Raw genomic sequence first — 17,834 nt, 5'->3', positions numbered from 1 at the left:
GATTTTTGAATTTATGTTTTCAAAAAGAACATCAACAGACTCAACCAATTACTAATTACTGGTAAAAAAATAATCAATTAAAGTCCACCCAATAGTAGCACTATCTTTTTGAAATAATAATTTTATTTTTATTATTTTTTATTACTACTATTATTATTTTATTTTATTTATTTTTCTTATAACAAGTCATGCGTTAGAAATATGCAAATAGCCGTTTCTTCTCTCTTTCTCTCTCTCTCTCTCTGATTTTGTAGAAACCCAGAAACTTTTTCACAATCATAAGATGCTATATAAATCGTAGCAATAACTTTCCATTGGTAACGTTTTGGTGTTCTGCGCACACACTTGAAAAAATCACCATGAAGATGCTTCTCTCTGCCTTCACTCTGTTGGTGCACATTGCTCTGCTTTCAAGACTCTGTTTTGGTGGCGACCCAACGGTTTACACTGAACTTCGCGTCTCCTACACCACTGTTTCCCCTCTGGGTGTTCCTCAACAGGTTTCTTCTTCCTTCTGTTCTTTCTTTCCCATTGAAATTTTGTCGCTTTTTCATCTGGGTCACTGCAAATCATCGAACCCACTTCTTTTCTTTGAAGGTTTCGTTCGGGTTGTTGCTCTTGTTTTCTTTTTGTACTATTTGTCAATCACACGTGTTTAATTTTTTAATTACGATCTCTCTTCAGCTTACGTCCTCATGCGTGTGTGCTAGTATTCTTTAAATGTTAAGAATGCATGTGAAACCAGTATATGGAATTGGGCTTCTTCTGCATAGCTTGAAAATGCGTCAAATCGTAGTAGTCTCTGTTTCGCAATTTTTTTTTTTTTTTCAGTTTTGGTTTTACTTCTGTTTTTTCTTTTATCCAAATAAAGATTAAACAAGCTATTTTCTTGATGAACTACATGCTTTACGCTGTATGAGTGAATATTGAAGCTTTTGGAAGGCTTGGGGTGAGGCCCTTGTGGGATTTTAGTTGAGATTTGTGGGATTTTTACACACGGTTTTTTAGACTCCCTTCCCCAATTTTCACTTCTCTGTTATTTTGTCATTTCCATTAATTTCTTCAATTTCTTATTTCATTTTATGTAAGTTATTTTTTTTTTTTGGTAATTTGATTTAGGGTAAAATATATTCTAGGTCTTTCAATTTTCAGTCAAAATTTGTTCTAGTTCCCTATACTCTGAAAACTAGGATTTTGGTTCCGTGTCTTTTATTCTTGGTGATTGCTAGAACTTTGTCAGTGAGACTGAAAATTGATGAGGACGAAATTCACCAAATGTCAAATGTACATGGACCAAAATCATTTTTTTTAAGTATTAGGAATAAGACTATTTTTGACCGGGAACTGGGGAGCCTAAAACACATTTATCCCTTTTGCTTTACTTAATTTTACTTCAAGTATAATATTTAGATCAAAATTTGACTGATTTCAGTGTTGGAAAAATATGATTACAGGTCATAGCCATCGACGGAAAGTTTCCCGGTCCTCTCATCAATGTTACAACAAATAACCATGTAGTTGTGAATGTGTTCAATGGATTGGATGAAGAACTTCTAATGACATGGTTGGTTGGTTCCAGTGTTATATTATGTTACTTTTCACTTTCTTTATTATCTGTGTGTTTTATAATTCAACAAAGTTGTGATTGATGATTATGGTAGGCCGGGGATTCAAATGCGGCGAAATTCATGGCAAGATGGAGTCCTTGGCACAAATTGTCCAATTCCTTCCAAATGGAATTGGACATACCAATTCCAAGTCAAGGATCAAATTGGAAGTTTCTTTTACTTCCCTTCTCTTAATTTCCAAAGAGCCTCTGGTGGCTTTGGTCCCTTTGTTATCAATAATAGGGAAATCATCCCAATTCCTTTTCCACAGCCAGATAAAGATATTTTCATTATCATTGGTGATTGGTATACTCAGAACCACACGGTTAGTCATTGGCTTATGTTAAATGTTTCCTTTTTGTGAATATGGGAGATGGAGTGCCTTGTGATTATTTTTTCAATTCCTATTGCATTCATTTTGAAAATGTAGGCCCTTAGAGCAACACTTGATGGTGGAAAAGGCCTAGGGATACCAGATGGTGTTCTCATCAATGGGAAGGGACCTTTCCAGTACAACACAACTCTTGTTCCTAGTGGCATTGATTATGAAAAAATCACAGTTGATCCAGGTAATATCATGTCCCCTTCTATTATATTTAACCTCAAAGGTATCATGAAGGTCACTATTGAAACCTGTGACCTTTTTTTCTCTCCTTATTCTCAAGATCTTTTCAGTTTGTATTCCCTTTTATGTATACTTACTATTGGACAATTTGGTGCCTTAAATTGCTTTCACCTGTTAGTTTACTGAACAATTCTGTCCTCTTTGTAACATTATTTGCACGGTCTCAAAAGGATCATTTTTTGATATGTATGACCGTGTCCTGTTTTTGATTGCTGCATGATTTCTGTTAGCACAGGAAGTGTATGCTTTTGCTTCCTTTTTCTTATACTGTAACGGAGTAGTTTAGCACAGGAAGATAACCATATTGCATCTACTAATGATTTTGGAGTCTGTTGTGATTAATGGTATGGTATAGCATGATAATATAGATTGGCCTTTGCTGGCTTCACGTGTTTCGTAAAATCCATTTTGAGTTATTTCCCCCCCTTTAAGTATTACAATTGCTTTTTCATCTAGAAATTATCTTCATAGTGGTGTGGAACATTTGAGTATTGACTGAAAGTACAAATGTACATGGCAGGCAAGACTTACCGAATTCGTGTCCACAATGTGGGGATCTCAACTTCTTTGAATTTCCGAATTCAAAATCATAATCTACTGTTGGTGGAGACAGAGGGGCATTACACAACTCAATCAAATTTTACCAATTTCGATATTCATGCTGGCCAGTCTTACTCTTTTCTGCTTTCCACTGACCAGAATGCAAGTACAGACTACTATATTGTTGCCAGTGCCAGGTTTGTGAATGAATCATTGTGGCAGAAGGTTACTGGTGTTGCAATTTTACACTATTCAAATTCCAAGGGGCCAGCAAGTGGTCCTCTGCCTCCCCCACCAGATGATTTTTATGACAAGACTGCTTCGATGAACCAAGCAAGAAGTGTCAGGTTTGTCATTCAGAATTTGATATCATGGAGAATGCAGTTAATGTTGTGTTATCCTTTGATCTATTTGTCCTTTGGTTCATCTGATATTCCGTATAAAGTCGATATATTTCATTCTGGTATATGGTATTCAATCTAAATGAACTGATTCCTCAGCAAATGGTTTGAAAATTGAACTGATAGTATGAGGCTATGTGATGTCAAATTCATGCACTACTAAATCATTTTTATGAAAGATTATGATAAGTTTAAAGGACATAAACATACAAGTTTCTGTATTTTGTTTATTATTTATGTTTTCACATATAGTTGTGTATGCACTGAATCTTTCATGTTCTGTTGAGCAGACAAAATACATCTGCTAGTGGTGCTCGTCCAAACCCGCAAGGATCCTTTCGGTATGGATCCATCAACATAACTGATACTTATGTGTTAAAGGTTACTTCACTGGTGCCGATTAACGGTAAAAATCGGGCTGCTATTAATGGAATCTCATTTCTCAAGCCTGACCTTCCCTTTCGGCTTGCTGACCAGCATCAATTAAGAGGAATATATAAGCTTGATTTTCCCAGCAAGCCAATGAACAGAACACCAAAAATTGACAGATCAATTATCAATGCTACGTACAAGGGCTTCATTGAGGTTATATTGCTAAACAATGACTCCTCTATTCAAAACTTTCATCTGGATGGTTACTCCTTTTTTGTAGTTGGGTGAGAATCTCTTTTCCTTCCTTTTGTTCTTTGGTGTACACAATATTGTCTGTGGTCACATAACATGACTTCTTGAATCCAGGATGGACTATGGTGATTGGACAGAAAATTCTAGAGGTTCTTATAACAAGTGGGATGCAATATCTCGCAGCACAACTCAGGTAAGAAATTGCCACCCTAAATGTAAAAGGGTTATTTGGTGGGATTGGACTATTTCTACAGTGAAGTTGTTTTCATGTATTTTTCCAATGCTCGTGAAAACTAGAAGCTTTGATGCATATAATACTTGGTATGAGATCTAGTTAGAAACTGATAATATAATTGTATATGTAATAAAATAGTTTCATTTTAGAAGTGTTAAATGTTTCAAGTTTTTCGTATGATTTAGAGAGTGAATTCTATGTTAATGGTTGTTTGTTGATATTGGTCAGGTTTTTCCAGGAGGATGGACAGCGATCCTGATATCCCTTGACAACGTTGGATCATGGAACCTGAGATCAGAAAACCTGGACAGGTGGTACCTAGGCCAAGAAACTTATCTTAGGATCATCAATCCAGAAGAAAATGGTGACACTGAGATGGCTGCACCAGATAATGTTCTATATTGTGGTGCCCTCAAGAGCTTGCAGAAGTACACCTTATTTCTCATGCTGCATTGATACTGTTTTATTACCTTTTGTCTTCTCTTCTTAAATGTACTTTGTCTTTTACGTGCAGGACGAATTCTCATTTTTCTGCAGCTTCTACTCTGGGACATAGCTTGAACCTTTTCTCATTGCTTCTGGGAATTTTTTCTGCTGTGATTTTTCTCATCCAAGCTAGCTAAGATTCTGTTCTTCTGCTCTGTTGACATTTTTATGATTCTCAACAATGTAGTTATAGGATTGTGAAAAGGGTGGATTACTAATTTCTTTGTCTAAAGAAAGTTCAAATGTTTTTTGTTTAGCTATGTCATGCTTTATACACATTTCTTTGTTTAGATGGTTGTCACCAAAAGCTCATTTAAAAGGCTACTTGGATTTGGTCAATTTCAAATTTCAATCCGTGCTATTATTCTGTCATGTAGTGTACTCAAATTTGGGTGCATTTTAATTCTTTGTTTAGAAAATGTACTTGTTGGAATTAAACAGATTAATAATTGTATAAGTTTGTAGCAGGCTTTTGTTTGATTTTGCTGTAATTGTTTTTTAGTTGTTAGACCATAGATCTAAATAATTAGTTACGGATAAATAATTTATTGAAAATTTTGAGTGGAGATGAAACCCTTTCCAAAAGTAATTTTTGTTGAATGTGTATAGTAACAAACAATCTTAGAGGTCCACCTAGGACATGGTTAAGTGCACATCATGGAACACTTTCATAATTGTTTATTCATTTTGTCTTTGTCTCCTTGTAGCTTCACTTCCCAACGCACCTTCATTTATTGCTCACCAAATCCAATTGCCAACATAATCACTACCCACTCTCTTTATTTTTAGTTTTGTCGATTTCTTTCAAATTTTATTTTTATTTATGTTTTTGTAAAGTTGAAAATTATATTACTTTTCAAGAATTTGAAGAGAATTAAAGTATTTCTTTTATGATCTATAAGTTTGTGCTTGAATATATTAATTCAATTCTGATCTAACTTTTGTATAAAGTAAAAGTCTTTCTATATTTTTTCAAACAAAATTTTGTGATGGTAAAATTTATTTTCGTTTCAACGAGGAAAGCAAATTTAGGATATGTTTTAGTGGATAGAGAAAAATTGTTAACATTCAATTCTCATTCTTTTCATATGCGTTAACATTAAAATTGTGTGGAACACCACGTGCAGAGTTTCATTCAAGTGGGAATGTTCCAGCAAGCCACAAAGTCAATTTTTCAGTTTTTATGAGAATTTGAGGTTCCAAATGGTCACTAATAAAGTATATAAGTAGAAGATGTAGTTAAAGATGGTTGTGTAGTTGTATATAATGAGCAATGACATGTATTCATACTCTGGTAAATTTATACAACCAATTGATATTTACTATTTTGTCCACTTTTTTTCTTTTATTTTTATAATTACTGATGAGTCTTTTTTTTAAGAGAGGATTAATCAGATAGAATTCATAATTGTGATCTGACTCCGATCCGCACAAAGAATTAATATTAATTAATATTAATTTCAATTAAAATATTTAAGATAATAAATTTATGAGTTTTTTTTTCTTATATACTATTTAATTTTTTTTATTTAGTCGATGTGAGACTTATTTATATTTATATTTAAATGTTCAACAATTATAAATGTTCTTTTATTTCTATATTTTTGAAAACATGTTATCAAGTGATTGTTTGAATGTCAAAGAAGTTGTTTTTCATTAAGTGAGATATTTTTTATTCACATAATGATGAGCACTAAATAAAGATATTTGAAGAGATTAGAAGATTATTAAAATGGAGACATTTAAGGAAAATTATAGTGAAGGAAGGGGCTAGAATGAAATCTATTGAAGAAACAAAAGTAGAGATGATCGATAAAGAGAAGTCTGAGAGGATAACAATAATATTTAGTTATTTTTTTTTTCCTATATTCTCTCTTTTATCTTTATACAATTTTTCATTTTTTTTTTAAGATTTATGATCTCTTTTATCTCTATATAATTTTTCATTTTTTTTTGAAGATTTATGAAAATTTCGTGAATTGTCTGACTATATAAAATTGCATTCTATGATTCTATATAAACAACAAAAAATAAAAAAATGAAGTATGAATATAACAAGAGAGCGGGGAGTTTTTTAAATCTATATACAAATAATGGGTACATAATTCAACTAAAAATGATGTAAAAATGAAATTATTAGATTGAGAAATGAATTAGTAGAAAAGGGTTCTTCTAGTGTGAAAAAATGGGGTGAGGAAAACAATCCAATAACCATGAACTTGACATGCGCCTACAATGAAATATTACTAAAAATTCTTATATTATATGGATATTTTTTTTTCAAATTTGTTAAGAAAATTTGTAGAAAAGACTTTTTACTATTATTTTTTCTAGGAATCTTAATTGATGGGTAATTCTTTTGTGGGTAATTATTCCCTACAAAATTATAAAATTCGCAAATATTTCTTACAAAATTTGTTGCGAAAAGTGTTTTATATAAAATATTTTGCAAACAAATTGATAGCAATTTCCTACAAATTGTTTTTCATAAAAAAATTTATAAGTATTTCCTAAAAAAAAAAATAAAACAAAATTAACAAGACATATGAATTTTTTTTAATAGTGAAAGGTGAACAATTCATTTAGTAAGAAATAACTAAAAGGATGCATGAGAAAAATAACCAAGAGGTTTCAATGCAATTAGAAACTTTAATGAAATGAAAAAGTATACACTAAAAGTATACCATATATAATTTTAATTTCCATTTTTATTTTAACAATTTATAATTTTGATGTAATCCACAATTTTATCTACATTTATCCTTTATATTTTAACTTTGGTAAAAATCTTCATTTATTGACTGAGTCTTCATTTATGACCCATTAACTGAATATACAAGATCCAAGTTTCAATTACACCAAATTAAAATAAACAAGTTATGTGTCAAATTAAGGATTAGACCGAAATTTTGAAAATTTTAAAATAGAAAAACTAAATGTCTTTATTTTGAATTAGAATAAAAAATTAGGGATTATTGAACAAAATAAGAAGATAGGGCACTTGCATTTACTTCTAATTATTTTTAGAAATTTCTATTTATTTTTTCATGCATGTAATTCTTATAAGAATTGGTCAACTGATTAATTATTAGATACATATATTTTGAATTGTATGATGAATATGTCAATTGAATTGGTTCTCATTTTTGGATTTTAGATGAATATGTATTTATATGATTCAATGGATGTGGTAACATTCAACAACTCCAAGTGGGCATTTATATTTAGATGATAATTGTGTAGCTGAAGGCCAACATAATAGCAGCCACATGCATATGATTTACTTGGATTTCAATGAATCATGTTTAATCCTTCATTTCTTCCATTACAAACAATGTATAGTAATAATAAATAAATAAATAAATAAATACTCCACACACCTTAAGCTCACAAAATTGTTGATCCACATAATTTTGTTATTTATTAAAAATATTTGATAAATAAATAAAATATATAACTAAAAGTCCACTAACTTTTTTTGTCATTAGATTTTTATTTTTGACATAAATAAGGAGTACAAGGTTGTTGATTATAGTATGAAAATTCATATATTTATTAATTAACACTACTAAAATTTTTTATATTAAATGAAAATTTTCTTGCAAAGTTGTTAAAAATTTTGCAAGAAAAGACTATTTCATCCTATTTTTTTTAAGAATTTTAATTGACAAGTAATTTCTTCGTAGGTAATTCTTTCTTACAAAATTATAAAATTTGCAAGTATTTTCTACAAAATTTATTACGAAAAGTATTTTATACAAAATATTTTGCAAAAAAATTTGACAGAAATTTCTTGTAATTTTTTTTCATAACAAAATTTATAAATATTTCTTACAAAAAAATTTTCAAAATAAAATTGGCAGAAAATATAAATTTTTTTAATAATGCAAAAGAAAAAATTAGTGCATGTGAAATTATAATAAATAATTAACTTTGACTTAGAACTTTGTTTTCCTCCATTATTTGATTCTTGAACTCATTCACTGTCTCCCATTTTTATGCATCTCTATCCCTCTTCTCATGAGTGTGTTGTCTGAGAGAGTGCTTTTTTAAGAAGATAAAATCACCAACCATGACTTATGTTAAAACAATTCACAAATGATTTTTTTTTTCTTTTTCCTCCAAAAATCAGTTTCCATGAAGACCCTCTTCTGTTTCTTCTTTATATATATTAAACCCTAGATTCCTATCTATCATCACCATATATGGCTCTTTCTGTTTCTTCATTCTTTCAATCCACCATCTTCATGCTCAATTACTACTATACTAGGTTATAGTTTCTTCTGGTGTGTGTGTGTATAAGTTATACCTGAGTTTTTTCTGAGCTTCTCCATGCTTATTTCAACTTCCTCTTATCAGTTTCAAAACTCCTTCATTTGTTGCTTCATTAAAGTACAAGTTTTCTAAAGCTTGATTTCATTTCATGTATATAGACTTTAATTACTTTTCTTCTTTCAGTTTTCACCTTCTTTTGTTGCTTCAGCTAAGTTACCTTATATATTTGTGATCACTTTTTTTTTTTGTTTATATTATTTTAATCTTTGTTTTGTTTACCAACCTAGTCAACATCATGCTCCTTCTAGAGTAATGTTGTCAAAGTTGGCATTTTTTTTTTCACTTGACACGAGTACTCATTTTCTGTTCTTTTCTGTACTGCTGAGTTGGTTTTTAACCATCAGCTCTAATACCACTTGTTAGGTATACAGAAGGAGTTTCACTGAAAGAATAAACACCAATATGACCTGAGCCTAACTACATAAGGCATTGACACCACTCTCAACCCAAACCTTAAAGCAATGAGTTTATGAATCTTTATTCTTGTATAGTGTTCTACTTTCTTTCTCATTTCTAACCAATGTGGGACTTAGACTCATACTTGAATTCCTAACATTTTATTTTATTTAGTTAACATCAAATCTTGTAATGTCTCAACAATACTATGTTACATATGTCAAATATTCACAATAATTATATTTCTCATTTCTAACCAATGTGGGACTTAGACTCATACTTGAATTCCTAACATTTTATTTTATTTAGTTAACATCAAATCTTTTAATGTCTCAACAATACTATGTTACATATGTCAAATATTCACAATAATTATATTTACCAAGCATGTGTTACTACTATTGACATCAAATTTCTTTTAGAAATACAAAAATTATTTTTTGTTAAAATCATTTTGCCTCATCTAGATTGTGAAATAACCTTTTTCTGCTCTAATAATTTGGTTGCATGATTAGGTGGTACATGAAATAACTAGAGAAGAAATAAAAAAATGTATGGTTGATGTTTTGCTTGGCTTCTAAACCTTGTTGGAGAGATTTGATATATAAAGCATATGATTACAAAACTTGTTTGTATATATTGCGAGACTTGGCAGCAAAGCATGTGTTACTAATATTGCTGGTATAGTGGGCCAAAACTCAGATTCAAACCAAATTTTATTATTCTTACTATTGCTTCAATTATTTCATCATTGGTAATTTTTTTAAATAATTATCGTGTAAAATTGTAGTACACACACATACACATAGTGATGTATGTTATTATGCAAATGGACCACAGTCTAAAACTATCTTATACATTTTTTTCCCTTTGATTTATTAGAAAATAAGTTTTAAATCAGTACATTACCACAAAATTGACTTCATAATATAATATCATAATTTATTTTATTTTCGTTTTATTATGTTATTTATTATCGAATTATTTATAAATATTTAATTACTTGTAAAAGATGTACATTTTTTAATATGAAACTCATATAAATTAAAAATAAAATCAGTTTATAATATACGAATAAATATAATCTTAATTTAATTTGAAATCGCTCTCTATCTATATAAAGAAATATTTCTTTTCGTAAACAGTTCTTACACCAATTTTATTTTTGTAATATAATTATTAACTGATTTAAAAAAAAATTATTAAGTTATGTTGTAGAAGTAACTCATATTTTAAAATATTTTCTATTTTTTTGTTTTTCTTTATTGTATTTATACTTTATATTGTTAATAGTCAAGTAGTTTTTATTAATCTCACTAGTTTTTCTTTATATATTAAGTTAATTAATTAACATATATTATTAATTTATAATAATATAAATATTTAAAAATGCATACACACAATCTTATTCTTGATATTTATAAAATCCATTCAATTTTACACTCTTTCTATCTCTACTTATTAAAAATTGGAACAGATATAACTTGTGGTGAGAAAATGTCTTTGTTAATTCAAATTTATATATATTTATAATTTCTTTACATCCTACACTTTTCTATGTTTAACTTGTTTCTTTTTCATTACATGGGTTATGTTATTATTTAATTTCTCTCCCCTCTCTTATATAGTGTTGGTTGATACTGGACCAACAAACTGTAACTAATAATTATACCTTTTCTTTTATCTTTGCTGCCAAGGAAAGGGAACATGCAGTACAAGGATGTGCCCACATGCTCAGGTGAACATAAATAATTAACAATTCACTCGAATTCATATTTAAATCTATCACAAATATTCTGTTCTTTAAATACACCATAAAATAACTTTTTTTTTTTGTTTGTGACTATAATACTATTAAAAAAAATTATATTTCCTGTTAATTTTGTTTTAAAATTTTTTTCGTAGAAAATACTTACAAATTTTATAATGAAAGAAAATTTGTAAAAAATTGTTACTAATTTTCTTGTAAAATATTATGTATAAAATACTTTTCGTAATAAATTTTATAAAAAATACTTGCAATTTTGTAAGAAATGATTATCTACGAAGAAATTACCTATCAATTAACATTTTTAGAAAAAATAACAGAAAAATTTTTTTTTTTTATAATTTTTTTCAATAAATTTATAAGAAAAATTTCATATAATATAAAAATTTCCAGCAGTGATCGACCTAGAAATTGGACATACTACATTGATTTAATTTATGATGGTTGCGAATAGGTAACCATTTACAACAATTTTCATAAATAATAATGTATAAAAAATGTTACCTTTTAATAATAATAATTGTTTGATTTATTGTAGATCTTTTTACACCAGGAAAAACTTTGTACTTGGCTAAACAAACTTTAAAAGAAATATATATATATATATATATATATATATATATATATATATATATATATATATATATATATATATATATATATTTCAGATAAAATCAATTGAAAATTTCCTTTAAATCAATTCTAAATTAGAAATTATACTATGAAATAATAAGATAATATGGATAGAGGTAGGCATGATAATTCTCCTAAAATTATGTTATTATATATTACATGAAATGATGAAATCAAAATTCACTCTCACTAACTATAGTGTAAATTTTAGTCATGACAATGATTTGTTTGCAGGAATAAATAAATAATATATATATATATATATATATATATATATATATATATATATATATATATATATATATATATATATAGATGAGGAGTTGTTTACTGTTTTTTATTTTTTCTTTTGTATATATTACTTCATGACCAAATAAAATATATGAACTTATCAGAAACATTTATTCCATATTATATATACAAATTAAGAAGGTGAATAATCAATAAGTTGCTAAAATTCAAAATAATTACCAACATAAAAAAGATAAAGAGTTCATTTATTCTATAACTATTTGATTTGAATTTAAAATACAAACATAACAACATCTTAGTGGCTAGAGCCATCTTCTTAAACCACACAATAACTACAAATTCTGCAGCAAAGCTTATATCTCTCATGGGAAATATATGATCATATATCTACTAATTATTTTTCTATTCCAATAAATTTCCACTTGTTGCTAGCAAGAGGTGAAGCCAAAGAGTTCACACATGCACTAGCTTTAATGTCATGTATTTGATTTCACTTATTATGTACAAGAAATTGTAATTTATTTTTTTTCCTTCTTTTCTGATATTAACTAATAGTACTCTATATCAATAGTATAAAGTCAACATCAATGGAAGCAGCCACTATTTCCACATGTCAATTGGACAGCTTGAGTTTGAAGTTGAGGCATTTTCAGGCATCATTTCCTCCTTCTCCATGTCTCCCAACTGTTCAATGTTGTCATTGTTCTTCCCAAGAAACATGTTGTTGTTGTTGTTGGTGGAGTTGGTGTTGGTGTTTGAGAAACTGTTCTCTTTGGGTGCATCTTCCTGACTGAGTTGTGAAGCAACATACTTGTCAAGAGCTCTCCAATCTGCAACTTGTTCATTGCCACTGTTTCCAAACACTGTCTGAAAATTTTGTTGTTGAGCAGAGTGTTGAACTTGGTGCATGATTGAGACTTGGTGCATGACATGGTTTTGTTCTACTACAGCATATGGTGTGATTGAGTTGGATGCAGATTGAAGCAGTTTTTGGTTCTCCAATGGAAGGTGGAGATGGTAGGGCAAATCTAGCTCTTTCTTGCATGGATATGGAAACTGGTAGGGCAAATTATTAGGTTGAGAACTTTGCTTTGGTGAATCCATGTCTTGCATGAAAGAAACTTGTTCATCGTACCAACATGGAGAATCATGCTCACTCAGTTTTCTCATGGTTGTTAGTCTCTTTTTGAATACTCTACACACGACCCATCCTTCTTCCTGCTTTAAACCACATCACATTTCTTTAAATCTTTAAATCAATTCGATCATCGTTCGTTGTACTCAAAACAGACAAAAACGACTACAAATATTGTTATATAACTATTCATAAAACTTCACTAATATATTAGGTTTAATTAGTTGGATGGTACCCACTTTCGTTTAGATGTATCAGTTTGATATCCGCTTTTAAAAATGTGTCAATCTAGTCCCAACTTTTGAAAAAGTGTCTTAATCAAGTCCCTTTCAAACAAAAATTATTAAAGTCGTTAACTTAATTCATGACTTTTACCATTAAGTCTTAATATAAGTATCAATACTTAATTTTGTAAGTTATTTTAAATATCAATACCGGTGTTAATAATTTTTTTGCTGAAAATAACTTAATTGAGACATCTTTTCAAAAGTTGGGATTCAATTAACACATGTTTAAAAACGAATACCAAAGTGACACATGTAGATGAAAGTGAGTACCATTCGACTAATTAAACCAATATATTAACTATTGATAAAACTCCAACGACTAATATATTAACCATCCATAAGACTCCATCTTCGGTTAATTCATTCAAGAAAAAGAAACCATTCCCAACAAAAGAAAAAGGCATTCATGTAGAAAGTAACCAAGAAAACAAGAAAAAGTTATGGCTTAAGAGTTACAAAAGCTAACAAAGGATCACAATAATTACACTTACTTCCATAAATCCACATTCTTAATTTTTGTATTCTCAGAAGAGAAACTCTTGAGAGCACTTTTATTTTGATCTAATCACGCCCTATATGTTTATCATAGAGTTTTGTACACTTTTTTTCCAGTTAAAGAAATCTTAAAAGAAATAAGCATGACATACAGACATCATATACATGAGAGCACTCAACATGCTTTCTGGTGCAATCAAGTGCAATAGTTTTGTCAGATACATGATGCACCAACTACATACATAAATAATGAAAAAACAATGTAATGAATGATTAAGTTTTAGAAAAATGATTTTTTGACTACTAAATTTTGACAACTTTCTCTTACAACCTTAGGTGTCATTCTTGAAGTGGTTTTTTATTTTTTCATTTTTTAATTTTCAATTTTCTAAAACCTGTTAGGATATGTCACACTATGTTATAAAAGAAAATTGTCAAAATTTAGTAGTTAAAATATTATTGTCCTAAGTGTTACTGCACTGAAGTAAACGATGAGAAGAATAACTTGTTTCTCACTAGTTATATATGAATGTAAAATAATTTTTGAAACTTGCCTGGGGTGTGCCATTTTCATCTGTTTCAAGTCGATACTCGTGCATGATCCAATCTGATTTTTGTCCATTGGGGGCTCGACCTTTGTAGAAAACTAGGGTTTTCCTCATTCCTATCAACTCATGCTTTGAATAGATAGCTTTGTCTCTTCCAGTTGCTTTCCAAAACCCTGCTGCAGTTGCTCTATTTGTTCGAGTTCCTGTTGGATACTTCTTATCTTTGTGGCTGAAGAAGTACCATTCATTCTGCTCTTCTGTTCCTATTCTGCAAAGTTCTTCATATTTCCAAAACACCAAAATGTATGTATATATCAGTGTCTTTCTTGTTAGGTTTTAATTCTACAATCCAATTTTTTTACTATTACCTTGAAGATCCCATGGCTCAATTTTATATAGGTCAACATCTTTTATCACATCTAGGTCAATCCTTCTTGAGGAAACTTTCTTCCTCAGGTAGTAGTCAACAAGTTCCTCATCAGTTGGGTGGAACCTAAAACCAGGGGGAACATGAGAAAAATTATTCATATTCTCCCTCTCTCCTTTTTATCTCTGCATCAATACAGTGTTAAGAAGAATCCAAGTGAGTATAAGTCTGACGTTAATAAAAATAACAAAGATAAACACCATATAAGAAACATCAATCTCTCGGAAAAAACCCATCATCTTATGTGTTTTCTTGCTATGCCTAATTTATAATGTTAGTGATGTAGTTGGAAACTTATTTTTATCAAGTATATTTTTGTTAGGAATCCAAGTGTGAGTCTAAGTCTCACATTGACTAGAAATGAAAAGGTAAAACACTATATAAGTATAAAGACCCATAAACATATTGCCTTATAAGATTTTGGATTGAAAGTGGTATCAATGTCTTATGTGATCGGACTCATCTCATTGATGTTGTATATCTCCAGTAAAACCCTCTCTATAGACCTAACAATTTGTATATGCTTGGCTTTCAATCCACATTTTCTACAAGTTGATTATAAATATAGCATCATAAAAACAATAGAACAATTGGCACAAGAGAAAGTTGTATGTTTCTGAATGCCAAAACAATTGATCATCATGCAGATAGTGTTCTACTGTATCTTTAAACATAAGCTTGTGTTGTTCTAAGGAAATAAATGGAACAAAGGGTAAGAAATGCATGCAGAAGGTTTAAAACCTCTAAAGTCCAATCAAAGTATATTAATTTCTATACTTGATCTATGTCTAATATAATGCTTACTTTATAAATTTTATGCAGATCTAGACTCTGCTAGCAGCTTAATGACATTAGGGTTTATTCCTTAGCTCATTTCTGGAAACATGCAGAGAATAATTTTTTAACCTAATTCACCATGAAGGACGTAACAAAAATTGTTTCCATAATTTCTTTCAACTTTCTAACATAATAGTGTTTTACTTATTACTCCTACAATTCTCTTCTTTTGAGCAATTATATATATTTACACATTACTTACTCTTATAAAACAATTTTTACGGGCATCATAAAATAATTATTGCATTTTTTATCTGATAATATTATTTTTTTGTTTGAAAGCAGTCCTATATCTAATATTAGTAACAATAGTTAGAGATAACAAAGCTTAAATGTTTCAATATATATTTCCTTAGCATAAAATAGCATAAAATGAAAGTATTTCCTCATATTTCTTGTATGCAATTACAATCTAGCTAGCTATTATATATGCAAAAGATTAGCCGAAAAAAATTAAATTATGCAACACAGAAATGAGGAACACCATTATTTGTAATCAGAGATGTCTCGGAATAATTAACATAAAAGAGTAGAAACAGAAAAATAGAATGATTGTTGGATCTATGAAAAAAAATTCCCTAATTCACAAGACGAGACTAGGGAATAGCACTTTTCTCCATGTCAGTATTTAATAAAGAATGTGAAAATGTTGAAACTTGTGGAGTTCAACAAAACGTGTGATCCAAATTTGATTCTTGTTATAGAAATATATAGATACATATAGATATAGATAGATGTAGAAAAAAGCATGGATGGCCATGATTATTATGCATGTGAAATGCCTACATAGTCAGCAGACATGCCTCAATAGACATGCACGATCCACTACACATAAGAGAACACACACTCATTGTGATTCCCACTAATTCATAATCCATGCTCCCAAATGATAAAGTTCATGAACCATATCATCAAGCATAAAGAAAATGGAGATTCAAAACGCAAAAAAAAATGAATTAATCACAGTCTTTTCTTCAACCACAGACACCAGAAGTTCTAAATCTGCAAAATATCTAAAACTTTGCACCTATCTAGTTGCAGCACAAACATGTAAGTATGTGTACAACAATGAACCAAAAATATACATATATAGGTATGTGCACCATATTAAGAAGTAAGGTGAAAGAGAAAAAAGTGTGATGTGAGAGATCTCATAGATCAAGCAACAGATGAAAATATCTACCTTGATTTCTCTCTTGGAAGTAGCAGATCAAGTGGTGCAGTACAAAATCTTCCACCAAAGATGAGAAAGTTTCTCCCTGATTGATTTACCGACGAATTTTAAACATTATCAATGAATTTTGATCGTCGACAATATCAGTTTTTCTTGTAGTGATATAAAAGACAGAAGACTTTGTATGCAACAAGAAAGTTGAGAGAAAGAAGAGATTGAGAGGTTAGTAAGAAGAAGAAAAGGGTGAAGGAAAGAAAAAGCAAGTGATGAAGTATATATATAGTTGTTGTTGTTGGATTATTGGATTGTTTTCTCTTAAAGAAAAGGAAGGGTGAGATCAGATAGATCTCATTGTCAGGGAGAGCTGAATTGGTGGAAAAGCTTTGAGAGAAAAAAATGGCAGAGAAAGAGAAGAGAAGAGAAGAAAGGAAAGGAAAAGAGTGTTGTGCTGCCACCTCTACCCGCAACCGATAGAGACAGAACCGATTAACAAAGAGTGAAGAATGCAACAAAGGAAAACTCTCTGAAAAGGGTTTTTCTTTCTGTCTATTTTATCAGGAATCTGCAGAAACAAGTTTCACTATTTCTGAATTTATGTGTGAGAGGCAAAGTGCAAATGGTGAAGGAAGAAGAGGAACTAATGTCTCGGACCAAACACCAATTTAAAGATGGCAAAAATTCAATTCATATAAACTTTTGAAAAAAGTTGTATGACACCATTTCACGACCATTTGACAATTCTTATAAAGTTAAAATAGTTTTAACAGAAATTAACTTTTATATTTCTAGAAGAAAAAAAAGTGAATAATAATAAGAAACAGTATCAAATAGTAGTAAAAAAAATGTGGTGCCAAAAATAGCAAGGTCCTAAACTTTTACACGTTAATTTCTTGAGTGATGGCATACAAGTATATCTATCTATTAACACTTATTGTTTTCCCAATCTTTCTTTTTCTATTACATCATATCACATGTTGTATTTGCACTTTTTTCTTTTCCAAATATTTTTAGAGTTTATTGTGTTACCAA

General features: G+C 29.6%; 2 protein-coding genes across 2 annotated transcripts; one reads left to right on the top strand and one right to left on the bottom strand.

The window, feature by feature from the left end:
- The first annotated feature begins 205 nt into the window (after positions 1-205).
- On the top strand, positions 206-4,998 carry SKS1 (SKU5 similar 1). The gene is made up of 9 exons (XM_028060145.2): positions 206-500; positions 1,455-1,564; positions 1,662-1,932; positions 2,038-2,176; positions 2,753-3,119; positions 3,464-3,829; positions 3,912-3,990; positions 4,261-4,460; positions 4,547-4,998. The coding sequence occupies exons 1-9, from the start codon at positions 360-362 to the stop codon at positions 4,653-4,655; spliced, it is 1,782 nt and encodes a 593-aa protein (XP_027915946.2). The 5' UTR covers positions 206-359; the 3' UTR covers positions 4,656-4,998.
- Positions 4,999-12,128: 7,130 nt separating this feature from the next.
- LOC114179857 (NAC domain-containing protein 7-like) lies at positions 12,129-17,430 on the bottom strand. Its single transcript, XM_085670244.1, has 4 exons — positions 16,815-17,430; positions 14,736-14,919; positions 14,370-14,645; positions 12,129-13,116 (listed from the first exon to the last, which is right to left on the bottom strand). Exons 2-4 carry the CDS (start codon positions 14,893-14,895, stop codon positions 12,503-12,505), a joined length of 1,050 nt encoding a protein of 349 aa, XP_085526370.1. The 5' UTR covers positions 14,896-14,919; positions 16,815-17,430; the 3' UTR covers positions 12,129-12,502.
- Between the last annotated feature and the right edge of the window lie 404 nt (positions 17,431-17,834).

Source organism: Vigna unguiculata, chromosome 1 (genome assembly GCF_037176805.1).
Source record: "Vigna unguiculata cultivar grain cowpea cultivar isolate G323 ecotype 2 chromosome 1, ASM3717680v1, whole genome shotgun sequence".
Classification (NCBI taxonomy): Eukaryota; Viridiplantae; Streptophyta; class Magnoliopsida; order Fabales; family Fabaceae; genus Vigna; species Vigna unguiculata.
The sequence above is the reverse complement of the archived record's forward strand: the minus strand, read 5'-3'. Positions and strand labels throughout refer to the sequence as shown.